The sequence below is a fragment of the Eptatretus burgeri genome, chromosome 3, assembly GCF_056783735.1.
Source record: "Eptatretus burgeri isolate ZD-2024b chromosome 3, Ebu_testis_v1, whole genome shotgun sequence".
Lineage (NCBI taxonomy): Eukaryota > Metazoa > Chordata > Myxini > Myxiniformes > Myxinidae > Eptatretus > Eptatretus burgeri.
In genome coordinates, this window is record NC_140963.1 from 103669805 (window position 1) to 103694801 (window position 24997).

General features: G+C 41.7%; 1 protein-coding gene across 16 annotated transcripts in view; it reads left to right on the forward strand.

The window, feature by feature from the left end:
* LOC147030564 (uncharacterized) overlaps positions 1 to 22433 on the forward strand; it is a 593272-nt gene extending 570839 nt beyond the window's left edge. For all 16 annotated transcript variants that reach the window (XM_085874759.1, XM_085874758.1, XM_085874762.1 and 13 more), the window contains 2 exons: positions 4981 to 6049; positions 16687 to 22433. In XM_085874759.1, the coding sequence (XP_085730885.1) occupies positions 4981 to 6049; positions 16687 to 16706 (1089 nt within the window). In that variant the 3' untranslated portion in view covers positions 16707 to 22433. The remainder of the gene's footprint in view (positions 1 to 4980; positions 6050 to 16686) is intronic.
* Positions 22434 to 24997: the final 2564 nt, after the last annotated feature.

The window sequence follows — 24997 nt, forward strand, 5'->3', positions numbered from 1 at the left end:
TTTGAATCTCTAGCCAGAGTTCAATTCACATCCTGACTAGTCACCTTGTGACAAGGAGCTACAAGGAACTCCAGCACATAAGGAGGCCATTTAGAGCAATCAAGCCTGCCTTGTTGCCTTTCTGGCAGGGGTGTTTCATCAATGAGTGCGCCATCCTTCAGAGGGGCATTATTCCAGGCATCCCATCTGCTAGCATTTCGTAGCGGACTCTAAACATCCCACAGTGTCATTCACAAGAGTGATAAGCCACTGTATTCCAAGCACCCTGGTGTAATTCCAAATTTCTGCATGAACCTGTCACCTGCAACTTTGACAGGGCCACTGGAGTTATGTGCAGGCATTACGACGGAGACCCAGATTAGGAAGATGGCACAACACGAGCAACGATTGGACATTGGGAACAAGTTGGAATGCTCAGTTCTCAAGGGAGAATGACCAATGCCAAGTTAAATGCCACTACTTCACTAGAAGTTTACAACTACATTCATGGAAGGTTAACTTGCCAAGGTGAACATCTTGTGATAGGGAGGATATTGTGTGGGAATGCTGAGAGGATCGAACATCACAGCATTTTTTTCATTTTTCTTTATGTACGAAGAAATGTGTAATATGGAGCTGAGATGTGTACATAAAATGGAAGATGTAAATTAAGAAAATGGGATGGAACGAGATTTCTTGTATGAAAACTTCATAAAATTACAAACAACAGGGAATAAAGCAAATAACAAATAGCGAAATAATGATAATAAATTGAGATTTTGGTTTTGGGTTTCTTTTTAGCCAAACAGCAGATGCCATGCATCTCCTGCACTCCAAGAGAACGTCTTCAGAATTGTCTTGTTTAACAGCTTTTATTATACGCCCGATATACATATACATATATATATATATATATATATATATATATATATATATATATATATATATATATATATATATATATATATATATCGGGGAGTATTATGTGATACCGGTCATCCATCTGTCCGTCCGTTCCTGTCCACACTCTAACTCCCAAAGTTTTCAACTTTCACGTTTCGTATTTGGTACATAGGTACATAGGTACAGACTGTGGAGATGGTGTGTCGCTACAAACGTTCATCATATAAAGTGGTTGCCATCGCAACCAGGATGCTGTTTTCCATGTCGTAGCACAATTCTGTATATACCTTCTGTATTGTGCTCACTTGAGCTGTTGTTAATTGTTGGTGTTAATTTGTTGATATAATATATTTATGGGGCTCATGTGCCTTTATGTATTTTTGCACTGGATTTGTGTGTCCTTCTCGAGGTTGTGTGTTCTCATGAGCCTTATCCATGTCTCTTGCTGCCTTTTTCTCCCCTTCTTCTTTTCCTGCTTGTTCACTTCCTTTCCCGTTACCCCCCATTGCCCCCACTGTAGGTGCATTGCATTTTTCCCATTGTCACCTCACTATTCCATGAGCCTCGATTTTGTAGAAACTCGGAATGTACTAGAACGGACGGCACTCGGTAGAGCACATACCTCCGCCAGGCTGAATAGTTTACGTTTTGTATCCCACTGATAGGCCAGATCGGCATCTGGACCTAAATCAAAATCTAATCGGCCTGTTCGTGTCACCTTCCCAATTCTTTCATCAACTTTCATCTGACTATGTCCAGAACCTTTTGAAATGTCATGCTATGTTTCGTCTTTGGGCCCATCTTTTAATGAAGAAGAATCCCTTAAACAAATTTTTTAATTACCTTATCCGGATCCCATCTTTCCCAAAACAAATTTTTTAATTACCTTATCCGGATCCCATCTTCCCCAAAATCGACTCAATTCGTCCTTGTCATACACCCAAACTGCTCACCAAGTTTCATCCGAATCCGTCCATTACATTTTTGAATATCCTGCTCACAGAAAAACAGGGATGTAAACATAACCTCCAACCACCTTCGGTGGTGAAAGTAATAAAGAAATTACTTTCTTCCGGATGATTTTAGAAATATCAGAAATGGCGGAGATAGTTGTATCCATCTTATCTTTCAAAACCGTAAGGATATGCTTGGACCTGGTAACAACTTAAAGATATCTTGGCATCTTCTTTTATGAAAGATATCTTGGCATAATCTACATACTGCTGATTAGATATAGGACATCCAGCTTTAATGTCGTCTTTCAAGGATGGCTTACTCTAACACTACTTTATCAGCAGCAGGATTCCAATTTTGAGTTACATCTCCTTCCTTTATCAGTGGAACCCAAACTAAATAGGTCACAAGAAAATAAGCCAACTGTATCCATTGAGTTATGGTGATGTAACATGAGCATGACGATGTAAATATTATCTACAGTCGTGGGTTTGGTTCATAGTGTGTCACAGGACTGATGTTTCTACTTGTGCTGAGAAAATTTATGTTGCAAAGGTTTACATCAAATTATCCTTTGCTGTTCATGTCGAGCAAGTGCCTCGAAATTGCAAACAACACTCAATGATTGTCCATTTCGAAACCCTGACAACCAGTTTGCATTTATTGCAGATGATTCACTTCCTGAGGCTCAAAACAAAAAAGCACCTTGTGATGTGTGAGGATATGCAGCCTGTTGGTTGCACATTGATTACCATATAAAAATGTTCTTTCTGTGGATCTGGGTCTGTTGGAAATAATCAAAAGTAAAGAACATCTTTCTAAAGATACCTTCTTCTCCATTCTAAAATGGGCCATCCATATAAGCTATATGCAAATGTGGTATCATTTTGGTCCATACATTCCACTCTACTTCCCCCCATGCCCCCCCCCTCTTTTCTCATGACTGAATTTTTTTTTGTATAGATAGTCTAGGCCTGTGGAAGAGCTATTACACTGAATGGATCAAGAGATAACACAAAACAGGCCGCAAAACACACATGCCCATGCATGGAATGCTCGGTTATGGGGTGGATAAGATGGATGCAGAAGGAAAACTCCAAGGAGGAAAAACTGGAAAATTGGGAGGATGGATTTGGGTGTGATTAACAAGGATGGAAAAGATCGTTGTTTTGGATTGGGGACGATCTTCGATGGTGGTGAACAGGTGTCTTGAAGACCTGGAGGGAAGAGTGAGATTAAAGACGATGTGGAAGTTGATTCCACAGGCATTCATCCTCTCTCCCCCTTATTCCCACATTTTACCCCCTTAATCCTCATGCTATCCACTTATTTTTATCACATAAGACGAATGCCACTTTTACCCATCACTCTCATTAAAACAAACTGGATATGAATAGTATACAAAAAATTTATCCTCTTATACTGATGGAAAATGTTTCATGTTTATATCGTACAGGACGAGGACATCTCCCCACAGAACCATAAAGACCCCAGCCTGAGTCATGCTTAACAGTTACAGAGGAAGAAAGTGCTTCAATAAAATGTATTGCCTTCAAAACAATGTGTTCTGATTTTAACCAACATCAATGATTTTTCTTCGTCTCGTAGTCCCGAAGATAAAGATTACATGGTTATTGAATGGTGAAAGTGGTTGTCGAGTAATGCAGTCGTTTTTGTGTCATTGCATGCTGAAGTGGGATTACCAAGCTTCTTTACTGTAATTACTAATAGACATGGTTATTAAAGGATTCCAAGGTTGTGATTTCCAAACCCCATTCCATGCTGCATTGTAACCACATCAAAGCTACACCCTTGTGCACCATACATGCGTCGAGTTGCACATTATGCCATCAGCAGGAACATTAAAAGGCAGTGGAAGTAACGTTGTAAAACCATTTAAGAGAACGAACAGAATGAATAAATGTGTCTCACGACAGTGGAACACCATCACTGGCTGAAAGCCTGTTGTTGTGGGAAAGGCTAAATGTTTCCGTCTCCATAATTCTTACAAATTACTTTCTCGCTTGAGGGCATTGTAATAAGGTTTGTGTTTGTGCTAAACTACTTTTCATTGGAAAAGAAAAATCATTTTGCAATCCCATTTAAGATCTATATTCGTTAAGATCTATAGACGATCCACAGAATGTAAACATTCATCTTAATGAGAGTTTTGTTGTGCCAGGTGACCCCTTATTGATGTATTTGGAGGAATTATCAATGGGATCCTGTGTAAGTTGAAGAAGTGTACATTACATAAAAGGCTAGATATGCTTCATGTTGAATCCCGTTCCCACATTCCCCGTTTCCCTACTTCAGGGAAAGATTTATTTATTTATTTATGTTATACATGATCTAAGGCTCTTCGTGGACCTGCCACAAACACACATGGACATACAGACGAACCTCCACAAGACTGTTAGACGACACAAACACAGCCACTGGGCTTGGAGGAAGTCAAGATTGTTTTGCAATGGAGAATTAGTTCAGTGTTTGGCAGCTCAGATATATCTTTGGTAGTTCAGGCTTTTGTTATGAGGTAAGCTTTGGAATGAAAAGTCTGCTTCCATGGAAGAAGAAAAGATATTGGATGGCAAACAGGCAAATATTGACACAACTCGGTATAGTAGCACATGATTTGGGTTAAGAATAGACAAGCAAAAAGAGAAGTTAAACAGTTTAGAATGTAGCCGGGATGGACAATACGGACAGTTATTCAGTTTGATTGAGAATTATATACCCTTAGAAATAAAGAATATAATGAGAGAGGGAGTTGGAATATGTAGACAGGTCATATCATGTTTGCCTTTTGTGTTGGATTATTTGAGCATCTACTGATGTTATTCTATCTATTTGCCTTTTCTTTGTCTGCCTGGTAATTAATGTGTGCTCAGGTCACGACGGTATTGCTTTTATTTCCAGGTGCATGTGGTGCAGTTGCTATGTCAAGTCTGAGTTGTCTGGAACCCAAAATTTACAATTTAGACTTTTAACAAAGTTAAAATGTGATGATGAAACATTGTCTCCAACTGAAACAATACCAGATCATAGATTCCGCTACCTGTACACGATGGTGTCAAATGGTGGTATCATTTTGTGATGTGCATCATTTTCAACAAATTTCCTTTGTCCTTCTGCCCTCACCAGCCTGACATGATGCAGTGGACGCCAGAGCACACACATCAGCACTTAACCCCTTGGCAACCCGCATCAGCTATGCCTCCACCAGTACAGCGCCTTGACTTACCACCTAGTCTTTCACTTCCTCCCCACAAGGCTTCATTGGCTTGTCCTGGACCAGATGTCTACACAGCTCATCTGCAGCGAGGTCAAACGTACTTGTGGGCTAATGATGACATTTCTGAACTCACGGCCTCAAATCTTCTCAAGAAGTATGCAGAAAAATATTCTGGATCGACTGATGCAGCAGTGGCCGCTGCTGCAGCTGCAGCTGCTGCTGCAACTGCTGCTGCAACTGGGGGCTATCATGAAAGCACAGGTGGAGTACAAGGCCTTGCTAACAATGGACCAAAAAGTGACAGTGACCCAAGTTGGGCCACGGCTATCTATACACTCAATGCTGTCCCTGACTTGATCCGCAGTGGATCGAGTACCCCACTTCCTCCTGCAGAGGCTGCTGTAGGTGGCTCACCATCTCTGGGTGCAGCAATTCAGGACTCTGGCTATGCTCCCTCCTCGAGGCTCAGTCCTGCACCTCCCACACCCACTGCACCACCTTCGGCTGCCCCAACAGCCACCAATGCCCCACCTCAGCCGCAGCCACCCACAACAGGAACTCAGCCTCTAACAACCCCGGCGCGTGATTATCCCTCAGCATATAGCAGCAACGGAGCAACAGTAGGAGCAGGAACTGGGAGTAGTGGTGGTGGTAGTAGTAGTTATATTCCGGCAGTGAGCTTCTGTGGGCAACCTCACCCTGGAACCTGCGGTTATGCTCCAGTCCCGAGTGCAGTGTATGGCTATCCTACGAGTCATTACTTGGCACCACAGGGAACTGTGGGCTATGTGGGACACCAACCAGCATCATCAGCATTCATGGCACCACCAGGAATCTTCCCTCATCCTGCAGCAGCAGCGGGTTCAGCAAGTTATGGTACATTTCCAGGCCCACCATCTTTCGGTGGAGAGGCAGCAGGAGTGCCAGCGTTGTCACGCAAGGCATTTTATGGAGGGCGTGATGGAGAACTTGAATATGGTGAGGGCAATTGGTTAACGATCATTTTATTATACCAGTCAATGATTTGTTATGCAATACCAACACAGCAAACACACAAGAAACACAATCAAGTGATATAATATTTACTCTGTGCTCGCAAAGTGAAAAGCAGGGTTCGGCATTCAGTTACGTGCGCACGTGTTTGCGTGTCTGCATTTTAAAAATTCATTTTATCAGCCACTGTTGGTCCGATTGATACGAAAAAATTTTTACCAAAGGAGTGCCTCTGACTGTAGAATTTTTTTTTACTCATAATTATGACATAGGTCACGTGGTACAGATGCCATTTTGGAAAAAAAGTTACACCTCAATATCTCCCAAACCACTCAGTGGGAAAAAATTGAAACATGGCTCATTGTCATCGGTGCCTTCATTATGACGTCATTTGACAAGTACAATGCTTGATCTGATCAGTACAAAAAAAACAATTTCCTTTGCAACTGTTAGTCTGATGGACACAAAATTTTCAGGACATGAGTAGCTGCTCCTGTAGAATTTTTTTTTAATTTTAATTATGACATCATAGATCACATGGTACAGGCGCCATCTTGGAAAAATTAAAAAAAAAGTTGCACCTCCAAATCTCCGAAACCGCTCCATGGAAAAAATTGAAACGGCTTATTGTCAAGTACTCCCCTTGGGGAATAAGATGTGTTAATGATGATGTCATCGGTACCTTAATTATGTCATAATTTGACAAGTACAACACTTGATTCCATCAGTATGAATTTTATTTTTCTGCAATTCTTGGTCCGATTGACACAAATTTCACCAAAGGAGTGCCTCCTCCTGTAGAATATGTTTATGATAATTATGACATCATCGGTCTTATGGGACATGTGCCATCTTGGAAAAACTTCACACCTCAATATCTCTAAAACCACTCCATGGAAAAAATTGAGACCTGGCTCATTGTCAACTACTCCCCATGGGGGAATGAGTTGTTAATGATGATGTCATTTGTTATGCATTTGTTATGACGTCATAATTCGAAAAGTACAACACTTATCTGATCATGAATTTTTTTTCTCAGCAACTGTTGGTTTGATGGACACGAAATTTTCACCATAGGAGCGCCTCCTCCTGTAGAATATTTTAATGATAATCATGATGTCATAGATCATATGGTCCAGGCGCAATCTTGGAAAAACCGAAAAGCGTTGCACCTCTATCTCTAAAACCGTTGACTGCACAGGGTAAGTATTCTCTGAACACCATGTAGTTTATTGAATGATTTGAGCACATAGGAATGTTGTGCAATTGAAGACCCACTCACCAAGTTATATTTGTATTTTTCTGAAGAAATAAGGCAAGGTCGAGGTTGTGGATTGGTGGTAGTCGTTTATGGATTGACTGAATATATATATATATATATGTAAATAATTTTTTAAATGTCTGTGTGTGTGTGTCTCCTCAATAACTCCAAAATTATGAAACCTCGCAGCCTGAAACTTTGCATGCATACTGAGGGAACTCCACAGGAGTGCATGAATGAAAATTGGGGTTTTGGGTTAATTTAAATACCCCTTTTGAAGAAAATTAATGGCCTTATTTAATTACCCTGAATCAAGGGTCATCCTTCGCCACCTTGCTGTGGTCTTAATTCACCATTTTTTTTTTGGCCTGCTCAACAATGCCTTCATTTTGAACAGCCAGAAATGGTTTCTTAACTACAAAGCACTCAAAATTGTTTTTTTACTTTCCTCTCCCATATCATCAAATGCCTCATCTTCATAACTTAGAATCCCTTATAAACGCCCAGAGAAACCAGTGTCTGTGGCTTTATTCATTTCCACACATATGATAACCTCAAGAATCTCTTAATCTTAACCTTTTATGTATTCTGCTTTCATTATCCACCCATCTCTGTGACATAGATACATATAAAAAATAACGTACACATCTCACATCGACTGACTGTATTGGGCTTGTGGTGCCTAGCCTGCTGAAAATGTTGTGCAATTAAATTTTTAGATGGCATCACTTTTTTAACCTTTTTGTGTGATCTGATTTCATTATCCACCCATCAATTCGACTTTGATACGTATAAAAATAACATACACATCTCACATCGACCGACTGTTTTGAGCCGACTGCCTCGGGCCGACATAGATACATGTAAAAAAAAATAACGTCCTTGTGTGCGGCGTTGTGTCCATCGACACAGTCCTTGTGTCCATCGACCTCGTGTTCATGTTGTGTCCCTCATGTTGTGATTTATGGACCTCATGTTGTGTCCATAAACACCGTCCTTGTTTCCATCGACCTCGTGTTCAGAGTTTCTCCATGTTGGTTCGAGCTGTGAAAAGTATAGACTGACATTTTGTGTATTCTGTGGCTTGATATATTTTTTTAATTTAATTTTGCTAATTTTTCACTTCAATTCCACATTTGAAGAACTATATGCATAGGTAAGCCTTTGTGGTTCCCCTTTTCATGTACTTTATCCATGCGGAACCTCATACGGAACTTGGAACAGGCCACATTTGCCACGCAGGAGTGGAGGCTACTCACCCGGTGATTTAAAAAGCTTAGCGGGAAACTAACCATTACCTTTAAAAGTGAAAAAACAAATTTAACTGACGCTTGAATGGAGTCAGGTACACCTAGAACTTATGACGTCAAGAATTGCTGCTCGGATAACAAATTATCTTGATCTGGCCAGGATGGAGGTACAGACGTACAGTAGGTTTTAACTTTTAACCTCAGCAACGTATGAGCGATTGCATTTTCCTTTGTACTCGTGGCTGTTTCTAAAGCAATTGGTTATTTAATATGAACCGGTATGCTTTAGAAAGGTAATGTTGTTTCTCTTTGTGAGTTTCAAAGCTTAATCAATATGATGACACCCAATTTCTGAGCCATTTAACATATTTACGTGTTTTCTAAATTACAGAGCCAAATTTTTTTCTTCCAATCATACGATGATTGGCAGCTGTTTATAAAGAACTAGTGGGCCCATTGGTCCAATGGAACAAATTTTCGTTGGTCTTCACAGCCTTGTTGCATACCTGCCTGCTATACTGCTTGAGCATTAGCTTGCCTTTCAGCAAGCCCAGATGTGGTTGGGGACATTGTAGAGATTTTATGTTCGTAATTATTATTGCCATATGATACTACTGTTCTTATTATTGTTGTAAATGTTATTAGTATTAATTAATATATGCTTTGTTGCAATGTTATTGTTTTTGGTATTTATTTTGTCATGAGAATGCCATGCCGTGGTAAAACGACGTACTAAGCTGCTTTATATACCTTAGCATGGCGTGTGTTTAAAACATGGGAATTCTAACAGATTTTTTTATAGTTAATTAGCCGAATCAACTCAGGAGGTCATGATGATAATTTTGGTAAATCACATTACACACCAGAATGCTCCAGTAGATCACAAAAAACATGACACACACACACACACACACACACACACACACACACACACACACACACACACACACACACACACACACACCTCATCCATTCAGAGTAGAGTCTTAAAGGGTATACAGGGTCTTTTAGGTCCTTGTGGTTTTAGGGATCTTAAGAGTGTTGGTGGTCTTAAAGTGTCTCAACATTCTAAAGGGTCAAAAGGTACATTCCAATAGTGCGTAATTAATAAATAAATGGACGTAATTAATCGACACTAAAAGTACTCCTCACACACACACACACACACACACACACACACACACACACACACACACACACACACACACACACACTTCATCCATTTATATTTTTATTTCTAAAGAATAATGTTTATGCACATCTTGAAACGTCTATAATGCAATGTTGTTTTTTTAATTTGTTTTTTCAAATTCGCCCAAAACAATGGTGAAAGTTACTTTAGGTTTTTCGGTTGTATACAGTACATGAAGGGATCATTTTTCTTCTTCATCCATCACAATCCCACAACAAAAGTAAAATGTCAAAAGATATTGTGATGGTAATTCATAAGATTGTTGTGTCATATTATGCCATTGTAATGTGGTGTCATTCATACCTTGCTTGGTTGTTTTTTTTGAGATTTCATCCATGTTTTTACATTTTTTTGAATGTTTTTTTTTTCCTTCCTGTTGTCGCAATTTTTTTTCAGGAACAAAATGCGTAATGTTTTATTTATTTTGGTGTGAATTAAATCCATCGATGTTATTTTCCCCCATTGGACGAAATCCAAAATGGGGGCTTATGGATTTGGTCTCAATTTTCGTGTCCATGTGTGTGTGTTTGCGTGCATCCGCAACCATATTTCAGACATGTATGGACCGATTTTATTTGTACTTGGCACAGAGCCAACACATGATGGTATACAAATGCACATCATTTTGTTTTGCAACATGATCAAAGATGGCCAACTTAATGTTTCATATATTTTTTGTTTTCGCCATTTATAGTACAACCATTTTAGTTGTAAAAAAACCCGATGTTGAACACATCCTCAACCAATTCTCAAACATGTATTTACAGATGTTATTCAAACTTGGCACACAGATAATGAATAATGGCTTAAGGCACTGTCACACCTTGACGATTTAGCCAGCAATGGCAACATATAAAAATGCATGTAAAACGTTGGCGTACGCTGAAATTTTGATGTTTTTTTTTTTAAGTTTTGGTCGTATTCATAACGTGTTGGTCGTATGCATAATATATTACTAACGGGCACAGAACGTTTCGTTGTCTTATAGATAACTTATACCAACAAATGCTTAGCCTGTTGTCGGTGTTCACAACCTATGCCCAACGATAGTTTAACTTAGGCATAGCGCGCTGCACGAATCGCCGACGAACTCGTGGCGTAGCCTGTTAAAAACCTGCCACACGCCGATTTAAATCATAACCGCCTGAGAATTGGAAGTGTCAACATCGCAGTCACACCTTGACGATTTCGCCAGCGTATGCTGACCTATGAAAAATGTGTCTAAAACGCTGGCACACGTCGAATACGGGATGGGTAAGTTGTGTATATGTTTCGAGCACGCTGAAAAACGATGAAGTACGCTGTCATATTTCGTGGTACGTTTAGTACGTCGTGAAATTTCAAGCATGCTGAAAATTTTACAACGTACTCGCCGTATGGCTCACACGTTCCGCTACGCTGGGAATAAGTTGTAGGCACGATTTGCGATCGTTGACACACGTCAATACAAGTTCCTTGTAAGTTACTCATAAGTCGAAACACGTCGAGGTAATGTTTAACATTCCCGAAACTTATTTTCTCCGTCAAGGCACATTTTCTTTTTTTCTCCTTGGCTCCGTGAAGGCACGTGACGAAATATCTGAAGTTGTTGTTGTTTTTATTATTATTTTTTTTTTAGTCTATCACGAATTTTAAAATATATGAGGACATTTGCTTTCAAGTTTCGACGTCGACGTGACAATATCCTCAAACAGAAAATATTCACAGAGGAGGAACTAAGAATAAGACATGAGAAAACTGAAGAGGCAATCGGACGTGACGTAACAGCACGTGACGAAATATCGGAAGTTTTTGTTGTTCTTTTTTTTTTAAACGCTGCCAATACGCCATTATACGGTAGCTGTAAATTAGAAACACCTTCAGTAAGTTCTGTGATCATCCGGAAGACGTCAATCAAATACGTCTAAATACGTCAATATACGTTGGAGGTACGTTACACATAAGTTCAAAGCACGTTAGTCATAGGTTAGAAATAAGTTTCGGATACGCTAAGCATTACCGCGACTTGTTTGGACTTATGAGTAACTTACAAGTAACGTGCCTCGACGTGTGTCAACGATCGCATAATGTGCCTCGACGTGTGTCAACGACTGTGTAACGTGCCTACAATACGTTACTCATAGGTTATAAATAAGTTTCGTAGCGGAACGTGTAAGTCATACGCTGGCATATGTCATAAAATTTCAAGCATGCTAAAATTTGAGGACAACCGCAAAGTACAACGATGAAAGCCAGCGTACTACGACGTATGGCATTGTTTTTCAGCGTGCTCTTAACGTATACAAACTTACCCAAAACGTATTCGACGTGTGCCGGTGTTTTAGCCCAATTTTGCATACGTCAGGCATACGTTGGCTAAATCATCAAGGTGTGACAGGGCCTTTACATATGCGCATCATTAATTTTAGAGATCAGATCCAAGATGGCCGACTGGTGGCCATTTTGTTACTTCAATGTGTCCCCAACCATTTCTGACACGCATGGTCCGATTTTGTTCAAACTTGGCACAAGCACAGTACATGAGGCATACACATGCACCTAACTTCATTTTGTGATCTAATCAAAGATGACCGACTGGTAGACTGGCTGCCATTTTCGTTGTAGAAAATACCCAGTTTCGAACACGTTCCAAACCATTTCTCAGACATGCATTCATTTACTGATCTTGTTCAAACTTGGCACACAGATAATAAATGATGGCTTACATATGCACATGATTTTTCTTCAAGATAAGATCCAAGATGGCCGACTGCCGGCCATTTTAGTTGTAAAAAAAAACCCAAGGTTGAACATGTCCTCCACCATTTCTTGGGCATGCATTTACTGATGTTGTTAAAACTTGGCACACAGATAATGAATGATGGCTTACATAGGCATGTTATTTTTTATTTTTTTTTGAGATCACATCCAAGATGGCTGATTGGTGGCCATTTTGTTACTTCAATGTGTCCCCAACCATTTTTCAGACCTGCATGGTCGGATTTTGGTCAAACTTAGCACAAGCACAGTACATGATGGTATACACGTGCGCCTCACTTTATTTTGCGATCTGATCAAAGATGGCTGATTGGTAGACTGGTGGCCATTTTAGTTGTAAATAAATATTGGCGAGACCTTTAACTCCACACAGCAAAATTACAAAAACAACAGGGGCTATGATATTTTATGTCTTTTTTTTTCTTTGTTAAATTTCGCTTATGGTACACTCTACTTCTGCCACTGTCCCCCTCAATCTTGGCTTTTGGTTCAGTCCACCATGTGGATAAGCACATACATGAAACGATGCAGTTTTCCTTTTTTAAATAATAAAATGTTTAATGTTTTATATATTTTGTTACTTTGGTATGGATTAAATCCATCTGTTATTAAATTGTTTTAATACTTATTTTATTTGATTTGGGGGATGGTTAACCTCCGCCATCTTTGAAGATGGATGGAGGTTACTGTTTTCACCCCTTTCTGTTTGTTTGTTTGTTTGTGTGTTTGTTTGTTTGTTTGTGTGTTTGTTTGTTTGTTTGTTTGTTTGTGAACAGTATTACGGAAAAACTCCTCGACGGATTTCGATGAAACTTGGTGGGGGGGTTAGGTATGGTCCAAGGATCATGCCATTAAATTTTGGCCTTTGTTCCCCCCCCCAAAAAAATTGTTCGAGAAAAAAAAAGTTTTTTTTTTTGCATTTCCACATGTTTTAAGTGATTTCCAACCCCCCCTCCCCCACAAAAAAAAATTGTTAGAGAAAAAAAAATTTTTGCAATTTTTTTCAACAAAATTTCGATTTCTTTTTTTTTACATTTCTACATGTTTTAAGTGATTTCCAACACCCCCCCTCCCCAAAAAATGTTGGAGAAAAGAACTATAACTCTGTCAGCACTGTTGACATCATATTTAATGAATAAGATATAAGGTTCACTTGAGTGACCCAGCAGTATTGGCGGCGGAGGTTTTGCACTCTCCCGAGTGCTCCCCCTCTAGTTTGGATATGTATTGATTCTGGAATGGTTCTGTCCACTGTCCATTTTGCCCTCTCCCACAATCCTGGCCTGTTTTGTTTGAGTCCATATTCATGTTCGATTTCTTTTCCTAATAAAACGATTAATGTTTTATATATTTTTAAATTTTGGGTTGCACGCACTAGCCCAGAGACAAAGTAACTTTCTCACATTGTAATCACCATCATGGCTTCAGCAATTATTGAGGTAGGTTGGACTACAGTTTTACATTGTTTTTAGAAGGGAAGAAGCAGAAGAAGTACAAATTGGCGTTTTAGCCATCTGTCGTACTTTAGCAATGTATTCTGGCATCTTTTTAAGTCTTGGTAGTTCAGAAAACACTCGAGAGAAAAAGGTATGTCTTATAAATGCTTATGACTTCACTCTATCGTACTTTATAATCCTATCATTGTGTATAAATTTGAATGGGTGGCTATTTTTCCAACATCATCCCTCTATATGGTGTACATCCCTCTGTACTCCATGATAAATGTGTGTCATATAGTGCCGTCCATGTATGGTGGAAGCCGGTATGACAAGTCATCATGGAATATGCCACAAATATCATAGAACCCATCCATAAGGAAGTGTTCTTTGCTAGTTGTTGTAATTTGGGAACCAGCAAAGCCAAGTGGCATATAATATATAAATGTGTGAAAACCATAATCCATTTCCATTCAAATGTTGTATCATGAACTTATTCCTGGAAACTTGTAGCAGGTTATCCTAGTTTTTAGAGTGCTTTTCACTGAGCTGCCTGCTCTTTGGTATGGTTTTTGAGGATATTGAATCTCGCTAAAACATCCATTCCCATTTGATTCCAGTGGTGGGTGCCACAATGAAGAGCACATCTCCCTTTCAAGGGATATTCCATGAATTATATTGTTATAAAAGATCCTGTGGCATACTTTACAAATCACTGGGCTTCAAGTATGCCACTATATAGACATTGCCAAAATTAATTGGACATAAATGTTTTCGATGATGGAATATGGATTTCACAAAGTCATGATTGGCGTAGGGACCTCTTGTGTCTTGGTTAACTTGTATATTTACGATTGCAAATATAACCTTAGCAAGCTAAGCAATTGTGTGTTTCGCTGTTGGAAAAGGCAAATGTGCAATTTTTTGCTGTAAATACACCAATGCAGAAAGCAGTACCCTTATTCATCAGTCACAATCAACAGATTCACAGTGACATCTCTAAATGGTGATCCTTTTCATCTTTAAACTTGTTAAAGTACATATCTTCATTTCAATCCTTCTCGGTTCAAACGAAAATTCGTTCTTCATTTCCATTTTTACCCTGTGAGGATGGCCGAGAGGTACGCACACTCGCCTCTAAGCTGTCTAACCTGGGTTTGGATCCCGCCCCAGATATAAACTGTCATCCGAGTGTTTCACAGGCAGGTGATTCATCAATGTGTGTATCATCCCTTGGGTGGATGGTAAATGAGTGTCCTATTTGCTGGCATTAGTTGGTGGACGTTAAAGATCCCACGGTGTCCTTTGTGAAGAGTAGGCAAACTATCCCTGGCACCATGAACAAATCCCAAATTGCTGTCAATACTTACTGTGTCAGAGTGGTGACCTGTCCAGGATTGTAGCTATAGCCATAGAAACTGCTTCAGCAGCACTGATGCTCTGTTTTTATATTCCCTTTTTGTGGTCAGTCTTCTTTTTGTACATTGTCTAAGGCTCGTGGAATAGATGTTACACAAAGCATGCCGACAGAGACCAGCCAACACAAGATTGACCAGACAAACAGCTAGTGACCTTGGGGGAAGTGACATAAGTTCCTGGGGCATTCTGGATACCGTACACCAGTAGTCGGTGAAAGATGCTAAAGATCTCACTGTGCCTTTGGCAGCACTGAGTACCATCAGGTAGTCCCAGAATTGTATTCAGAATGTAGAATGGAGAACTCTTCTTCATCGTGAAGGCGAGTGTGGTCTGTATCTGAGGATAGGAAGAACAATAGATGGAATCAACAGTACATTGATCGAAGTGTGCTAACTGTGAGAAGATAGATCAAACAAGAGGTTAATTGAAGTACCATCATCAACACTGTTTTGCACCAATTAAGGGTTAATGCCCAAAACGTGGCAACTCCAAGATTACCATGGCAGTTAGCATACGTCAATCAATCTCCTGTTTATTCCATCCATTGTCCTAGCTAATGTAACCTTTCCCTAGCACACGTGGGCACAGTAAATTTAAAGACCATCTGCATAACCTTCTTTACACATTTCGGTAAAATGCTCAAACCACATTTGATAATGAATATGTTGTTTGAATAAACAATTTGCATATTACTTTCACGACTACCCAAACACCTTCACTATTCCTCATTTATTACGTCTATCAATTACACGAGTTAATTTTATCAATGCTCAGCGCTGTGCATAAAATTAAAATTGCGATGTTCTATATGTTTTTTAAATTAAACTTACGACTAACAAATTGATTAAAGGATCATTACACCCTGATCCTCCCAACAATCTTCTGAAAACTCAATCATTTTGGTACAAGTCTTTCACGAACTGACTGGTTTACTGCAGGAGGCCAGGATGCTCGCTTCCTCTTCTCAAAAGTCACCGTGAAAACTTTAACGTCCATCAATTCACCCATTGCTGGTATACGGGTCCACCAGTTAAACGTCCATGCAAGGGATGGCACGCACACATGGATCTATCATCCTGCATGTGAAACACAGGGTGATAGTTTGGAGCTGGGTCGAGATTCAAACCCAGACTCGACACCTCGAAGCTATCTTGCCAGACCAATGCACATAATATATAAAATCCAATTCAAAATCTTGCTCTTTCCTTTTGTCAGCTTTGTCATCATAAAACATTAAATTAAATGTTTTATCTTTATCGCAATTTACTGTGTGCTCTCTGTAATTCTCATTTTCTTGGTATCCACAGACTCACGGTATGGGGTATAACCATGACGATGCTGCTCCAAAGGACCAGCGGTGGAGCTGACCCCGTAAGGAAAAATATACAAGGCTGATGGCACGTCGTAGCCCAGGCATTGCCTATACATGAACCAAAATGTTTTCTGTCCCTGGTGAATGGGACTGTGACCGCACTCTGTGTTGCACGATCAGGGCGCAGTGGCTTTGCTCCATCCGAGTCAGACAGGCAGGGACCATCGAAACATTCTTGGCTGGGCACCCTCTCTCTGCTGCAGTTCAGTTGTTTGTTTATCTTCCCATTGCAGTTTACCTGAAGGTTCTTTGAAAGTCCATCGGTCTTTCTCGCAGTGCGGCCCTCGTGATTTTCTTGTTCTTATTTTCATTTTTTTGTTTGTTTGTGGGGAAAAATAGACTGACACAAAGATTTCATTCCTCCAAGGTGTTCACTACTGACCGTTCACTTTTGACTACCTCATGGCCATGATTTTAGCTGTTATAATTTTCCTCCTTACTTACTTTAAATTATTATCAAGTACATGGCAAGTAAGAGGATTTCCGTTTGATCACCTGACCCTAAGGATGTTGTTATACAAGCGTAACTCTGATGCTCCATTTCGCCAATCGGAGGTATTCCAACAAAATGTTCAAATTGGGATTTGTTTAGTTTTTTTTAATAACCCACAGCTTCCTTATCCTTGTGTGCCATCTTCTTTGTCAGAATATACTTTGGGGTATAAAAAGTAAGTCATGGCAGGTATCCGTTGTGAAGCCAGATATGGTTTCATGCAGGGCCGGCATGCTCAAATTCGATTTTGGTGGAAAGGGGTTGTGCCGATAACCATGCAGTTTTAGGAATCGTGGATGCATGAAGGAAACACCAGCTGGTGTTGATCGTATTTTTGTGCTCGAGAGCTCGAGCATTTATTTTCAATTTGCATTTGCAGCGTTCATCCAAGGGCCCATCTTCAAAGCAGAGTTGTCCGTTCTGAGCTTTAACCCTCGCAACCTCGCCACTGGCTAACCCCATTACCTCAATCCCAATGCTCAACGGTGCATTTAGGGCTACATCTTGCCTGATGATACTGCATGGACACGTTTTTTATAACATCCTTATTTTATTTTATTTTCCCCGTTTTCACAACCACCATTTGCACATAAAAATAAGATGTGGCAACACCTAGTCACAATTATTGCGTTTATCTCTGTTATAAGCCTGGTGTTGGCTTAGTGGTTAGGGTGGAGGGCTTGAGATCTTATGGTCCTGAGTTCAAGCCCCGTAAGCCACTGAATTAACACCAGGTGGGGTTGACTCAGCCTGCTGTCCTTCTGAGGTCAGAGAAATGAGTACCAGTGAACTGGTAATAGGGGCATCGCATCAGTAGTGCCCCCATACTTGGTAGCAGTGGCGATGCACCGTTGATCATAGCCAGTTGAAAGCATGAAATCATGCCACCACAATATGTAGAAGTATTAAAGAAAAAAAAATCTCTAATGAAAGGCACTTACACATCTTGGCCTGTCGGGCTGTTTTGCATTTATAAATTATCAATCCTGGTGATGTTCATGTCTATATAAGTAGTATATTGATTGTCATGACACAAGGATCATTGTTTTCTCATCTGCTTATCCCTGGTCAAATCTGATTCACAAGTTATACCTTCACCCTTCCTTGGTAATCTCTTTACTGCACCACATTCTATACAGATTCATGCTCCCTGCCCCGTGCACCAATCACGGGTGCTTAATCTCTCATAATGGCGACCAGGACTTTCGGCCTTGCTTTAAACGTGCGTAACGGATGTGTCGCTGGACCAAAGGAAGCTGTTCAGCACAGTCTTTGGTCCATCTGCAAAACTCATTGCTGTCGTCACAGTAAATCTTACCTTCTGGAGATAGTTTTGGGGGCAGGGGGAGATGCAGAAAGGTGTTTCATTGGCCCTGGCATGTCACGTGACTCCCAATTCAACATTTCATGCCGTACTGACTTTAACCCGAGAAATGCTTTTTGATGCACCTGCTTTTTGAAGCAGAGTTGTTTGGCGCTCAAACTGGAGATTGTCAATCGTATAAATTTGACCTAACACCGCTAAAGAGCATGGAGGATGTTTATTGATCACATGAACAAGGTTTCTGGGTGGGTGGACTGTAATGCCTTCAGAGTGGCTTGCATCACCGATCTTTCTTCTTGTTATTGTTTACCTTGTCATTGTTCTCTTTACAATCGATGCGATTTTCCCAGCACGTTCCAAGTAGCATGAGATGATCAGTTCTTCTCAAGTGTTCCCCTGAAGCACTTGCGTCAAGATTTTATTTCTCTCTGAATGTCTAGTGAGATGTAGACTCATTCTTGGCTGGGATTATGATTTAATTTTATAGTGAATGCATTTTCATCGCTCAGGAAAGCTAATGTGTTTTATTTCACTTTATTTTTTGACCTCTAAATCACAAAAAAAATGTTCATTTCAGAGGCATTGTCATTTTTGGAGTCGGGGTGCAAGTTGCTTGTGGCAGTCAGGTTGGGGTGAGTGGGTCATGGGTATAGGTCGCTGGAAATTAGAGAGGGTCGCACCATGAATTAGAGAGGGTACAGCATTGTGTAAAGCAAGTCCACACTCTACCTTTGAAAGGGGAGGGGATGCTCGAGTGGTGAGTTCAGGGATGTAACTGGAAATATCATTCATATTTTGGGGCCAAATCGTTATTTATTTTTCTTTACATCAAAAGGATCTTTGAGTATGCAAGCGAGGTCGCTCCAGATTCATTAATTTGTTTAGTTTAACGCAACTAGAGCGGGATCCAGTGTATAAATGATTCCATCCACGCTCCCATTAAGTCCAGAATCTTTCACCAACAACGATGACGTGAAGAGCTGTCAAGAGTTCTCTTGTATAACGTCATCCCTATATGTTGAGGTTGGAGTGTGCATATCGTGTACATGGCAGGAGCTTCGTCTCTCGTTTTGATCCTGGAAGTTTCCTGAAAAAGTGTCCCTTGGAATTTTGTGATGCTTCTTCATGGAGGGATGTCAAAATGTCTACTCTTCACCTTCTCTCGTTCTCTGCCGTATATACCATGGCCCCTTTGAGAATACTTCTCCTCCCCCTCTCCATCCCCCCCCCCCCACAACCAGGCGTACCGAGCTCGCCCCCTTCTCGCTTGTGACACCTATTAGGGCAATTATTGCTCGTCGTTTGGAAAAGCGACTTGAAGTGATTAGAGACTGGCTCTTCGCTTTCATTCTAAACACCCTTCACCTCTGCCCTCTGCCCTCCGCAGTCCCTGCTGCCTGGGGGAGCAGGGTGCCTGTGTACGGAGGGATGGGTGGGCAGGGTGTTTCTGGGATGCACACGTTCCCAGATCTCACATTTCGCCCACGGTCAGAACGGCATCCTCTCGGAATCCTCTCGGAATCCTCTCGACTTAGCGAGGAATTCCACAAATTGCGTGCAAATCCCACTCCCCTTTTAAAGCTGTGTCATAATAACGAGCGCTTTGCTTTAAAGACGACTCGTCTCATTTAGCTCGCTGTTGTGTTTACCACTTTGTTTAGCATACGTATTCAGTTTTAGCAAGATTGCGCAGTAGTGGGTCGAGCTGAGATCAGGAAATTCAGAGCTTGTGTGCTGAGGGTGACCCGGTGCCTCGCCACCGAGGGATGAACATGAGGAAATAAAAAAAACGACTCATTGACACGACGTGGATCCAGCATGAAGTCCAGAGGTGCTAAGGCGCAGTCAGATCAATGTGTGGAACTTGTTTTGCGAGGAGGGGGTTTTCACATTCCGATTCCCCCTCCTCCCCCCACTCCTTTTCTCCAACCAAGACAAACTCATCACACGTCTATTTCTCAGTGCAGTTCCGGAATGTAGGGCGTTTTCATGGTTTAGTCCTTTCCTCTTCTGTGTGGCTCAATTGGACAACCTCATACATCCTCAGTCTGGTTCGATGTACTGAGGGAGGTTTGTGTCCGCGTGCTTCCACATTTCCTTCAAGCACGAGCCACCACCTCCCCCCCATGCTTGGTACCGAAACAAGAACCTCCTATTTCAAGGTTCTAGCCAGATATATTTCGTGTCTACACACACACACACACACACACACACACACACACACACACACACACACACACACACACACACACACACACACACACACACACACACACACGGACTTTGTCCATGAATCGTGATCCCTTACTGAAACAGAAATGGATACTTTGACACCTGGGAGGACTCTGTTCCAACTCTGAAACCTGCATGTGGAAATAACAACGAATCACACACACACACACACACACACACACACACACACACACACACACACACGCACACACACACACACACGCACACACACACACACACACACACACACACACACACACACACACACACACGACGACATGACCACGCCGAGAACCCTGTATGATGTTATACCTGCACATACGAGTCTTGCTTCGTATGTCACGAAGCTCACGAGACTGTGCAAACACCAACGGCGAGTCGTGCACAGCGCACACACACTCTCCTGCACCTCCTCTTCACGTACGTACATCGTCATGTGCTCAAGAGAAAATGCATACCTCACGGCGAGAGCATGTTCCACCCCGTTTTACTTTTCTTAATCACGAGCATTGTTCGTTCTAATTTTGAATATTCAAGTCTACCTCAACATGATTTTGGACGCAGTACGTGTGTAATGCTGTCTGTGCAGTGTGAATTAAAATGTATAAACGAGAGAATTCAAAGAACCCCGAGCATTATATAGTTTGTGTATAGCGCACGATTGAATATGATTTTTTTTTCCTTTCAATTTTCATTGGTTCTGATTTTTCATTGTGGTTGTAACCAAATGTTGTTGAAAGCTTTAAAACAAACAAAAATAAATCTCATTTACACTTGCCACCCCATCGTGCTCGGTACAAGAAATACATGGAAACTCCGTCATCACGAACACACCTGCTCACAAACTTTGTGCACATACACTATGGTTAAGGTATAAAGTCACCTGCACTATAAACCCATCAAAGGGAAAGATTATGGTTTTGTTATTTTATTCTTACTTTGTAAAAGCCATAGCTTATCGCATTTTAATAATTTCCGCTCGATTGCCCATGTCCACGAGTCGAACTATTTTGTGACGTTGCTTGTGCCATCATTTTGTTCTGAGAAGCAGTGTTGACTCGCGCTTCTGGTTTGCTTTTCGTGACTGTGATCGGGATGCTCCATTTGCCTCGGGGCACGAGCTATATAGGAGTTTTGCAAAGGGGGAGGAGGGGACGTTATGGTCAGAATTTGGGAAGGCGCATAAGCTGTAATAACAGGAACTTGTGACATGCCTATCTTTTGTTCTACGCATTAAATCTGCACCCATTGATGGACTTGCTCGGTGAGGGGTCACGTGCCCTTTATGAGTTCGCCTCAACCACAGGGACACGAGTCGCCTGGATTTCACGGTCTCCCCCGACCCCGCTCCCGTACACCCGATGGCCACGCAGATCTTCCCCGTCCAATCGACGTTATTGCTTCGTTCCACGAATGGTCCTTGCGTTGCTTCTGTGACTCCGCCGATGAAATGAATGTTGTATTTGACTCATTGAGCAATGTCGTTAATTCGTTTCATTTTTTTTTTAATATATGTTCGACGTTTATTTTTTGACTCTTTATTATTTCCCTACCCCCAATTCTCAACATTGTGGGGTTATTCCGCTGACGCGTGTACAAAAAAAAAAAAAAAAAAAAAAAAAAAAGAATACAAGACGGCAACAAACCAGAAACCAAATGGAGAACTTTCATGGCAGACCTGTTGTTATGGTTTTCACCCATTGAAGCCAGCCAGGTGCACCTGCGGTCGTGCCTCGATGGCTTCGGCTTTGGGTCATGAGAAGGTGCTCGTGCTTATGGCCGCGATTTGCATATAGTAGTAATAACATCCAATGTGTTTCGATCGCGTTAATTGGCAGCTGAATGGGCAGCGCAATCTGTGACGAGATTTTTATCACGAAGAGCTAAGAGACTTTATTGTATCGTTTGATGTATAAATATCCATGTTTCTATAAGCGTGGAAGCGAGGGAGTACATACCTCAATAAACTGGAAAAAAAAAAAAAGTGAAATTTACGTCGTTGTCTCGCTTTCAATGCCGAGCGACAATAAATTGTGAAATGCGCCATGTGAGGTAAATGCTCCTTTCGAGGTTTTTCTTTTTCAAATCACTTGTTTATTGCGCCAAAGTGCCTGAGTTACGGCTGGAACACGCCTGTGCCAAAGCGTTAGCAACAGTGGCTTTGTCTATCAGCACCAAGACCCGCCTCCTCCTCCCTTCTTCATTGCTGACCCCGCCCGAGTTCATTACTCTTCATCACCACAAATACCACTTCCGATACTTCCCTCCTATAACTTGTTCCTATTTCTGATTAATTTCCTACATGAGCACCCCTCATCCTTTAAAAACACGTTTTCCTGAAAAGGAGGGTGGGGCGAGCCTGTTTCGCTTTTGTATACAATGTCGAGGCTCATGGAGGAGCTTGAGCATTCAGAACGGATCAGTAGAAGGATAGGAGGGAAGCACACCGACGGCAGGATTGAGGAACAAAATAGAGGGGGACAGACAAATGAGGGGTAGGGTAGGATGCAAGGGGTGGACAAGATAAATATGGAAGCAAAGTCTCAGGAAGGAAAACCTGGAAACTTCGAAGAGTGTGGGCTTGGGGGGATAGGGTTATTGGGGGAGGGGGGAATCATGATTTTGGATGGGGGATGATCTGAGATGGTGGTGAACAGGTGTCTTGAAGACCTGGAGAGAAGAATGAGATTGAAGGTAATGTGGAAGGTAGTTCCACAGATGGGCGGGGGGGGGGGGGGGGAGAGGAAAGAATGAGTAGAGATGAGCGGTGATTCTGGATTTTGGGAGTTTCACCAGAAGGGGATTGATGGTGAACCATGTGCACCCTGCAGATACCTGGGGCAGTGGGGGACAAGACCAGAAAGGAGACGGTGGTGTTGCCAAAAGAGTGACTTTCCGGCTATCCCCGTGTGAGTCTCGAATGGCATTTTGTGTTTTAACTCCCTGAATCGCCCCCCCCCCCCCGGGGTGAATGCCATTCCTGCAACTCGACACCTCCCGCTCTTTTTTCGTGCCAGTCCTCCAAAGCCCTGCAAGTGTACGCACCGTGACTCCGGCTCGGGTGCTTCGCTACACAATGCCGAGTAGCAAACCCGGGTTGAGAGCACCGCAAGTTCATCTAGATTCCCGTAGATCCTCTCTGAGCATCACCTCGAATGTTTGGTTCCATGACGTGGCCGAACCAAACTTATTTACTCAAGCGTAGCCAGAGTGTATAAGGTATACCACGGGTTCGGCAGAGGTCAGGGTGCGACGCGGCCACGGGGTGGGGCAACTCAATGGGAACGCTCGAGTCGCCCCCGAAGGGCCTAATGGTAACCATGTGCGCTATGGAGGTGCAGGGCCTTCCCACCCCCAGCGGAGCTACGGTCCTGCATCAAGAAACGATTGCTGTATTTATTTTATCGACTGATTCCACAAACGTGGCCATTTGGAAGCAAAATGTGCAGCACCACCCAAAGCACCATTTGACCTGATAATAGAGAAGTGAAAAGATTCACAATATCAACTGGTGTGGCACCCGGTAGAGTGCATACTGCCACGAGGCCAAAGAGTTCACGCATTGTATCCCACTGGCAGCCCGGATCTGTATTCGGACCTGAACCAAAATCGAATCGGCTTGTTATTGTCACCTAACCGGCTCATCCGTCTAGTTTGGTCATAACTTGTCCACAACTTTTTGAAATATCATGCGATGTATCCTTTTTTGGCCACATCTGTCAATGGTGAAGAATCACTTGGAAAAATAAAAATTCTAGTAGTTGGATCCAATTCCGGATCCGGATCTTCACTAAAATCGAATCTTTTCGTACTTGTCACGCACCCAACCTGTCGACCAAGTTTCGTCCGAATCCGTCCACAACTTTTTGAGATATCCTGCTTACAGACAAACGAGTGAAACCACCTCGTAGACCTTCGGTGACGGAGGTAATAATGAGCTCATAGAGCAATAATCATTAATTTTATGAACAGAACTCCATCCATATAATTTCAACAACAAAAAAATCTCGGAAGATAATGGACAGATGCTGGCAGGATGGCCGAGACGCTGGAGGTCCGTGCACCCCCTCCAAGCTGTCTATCCTGGGTTCAAATCTCGACCCAGATATAAACTGCCATCCTGGTGTTTCACAGGTAGGGTGATTCGTGTGTGTGTGTGTGTGTGTGTGTGTGTGTGTGTGTGTGTGTGTGTGTGTG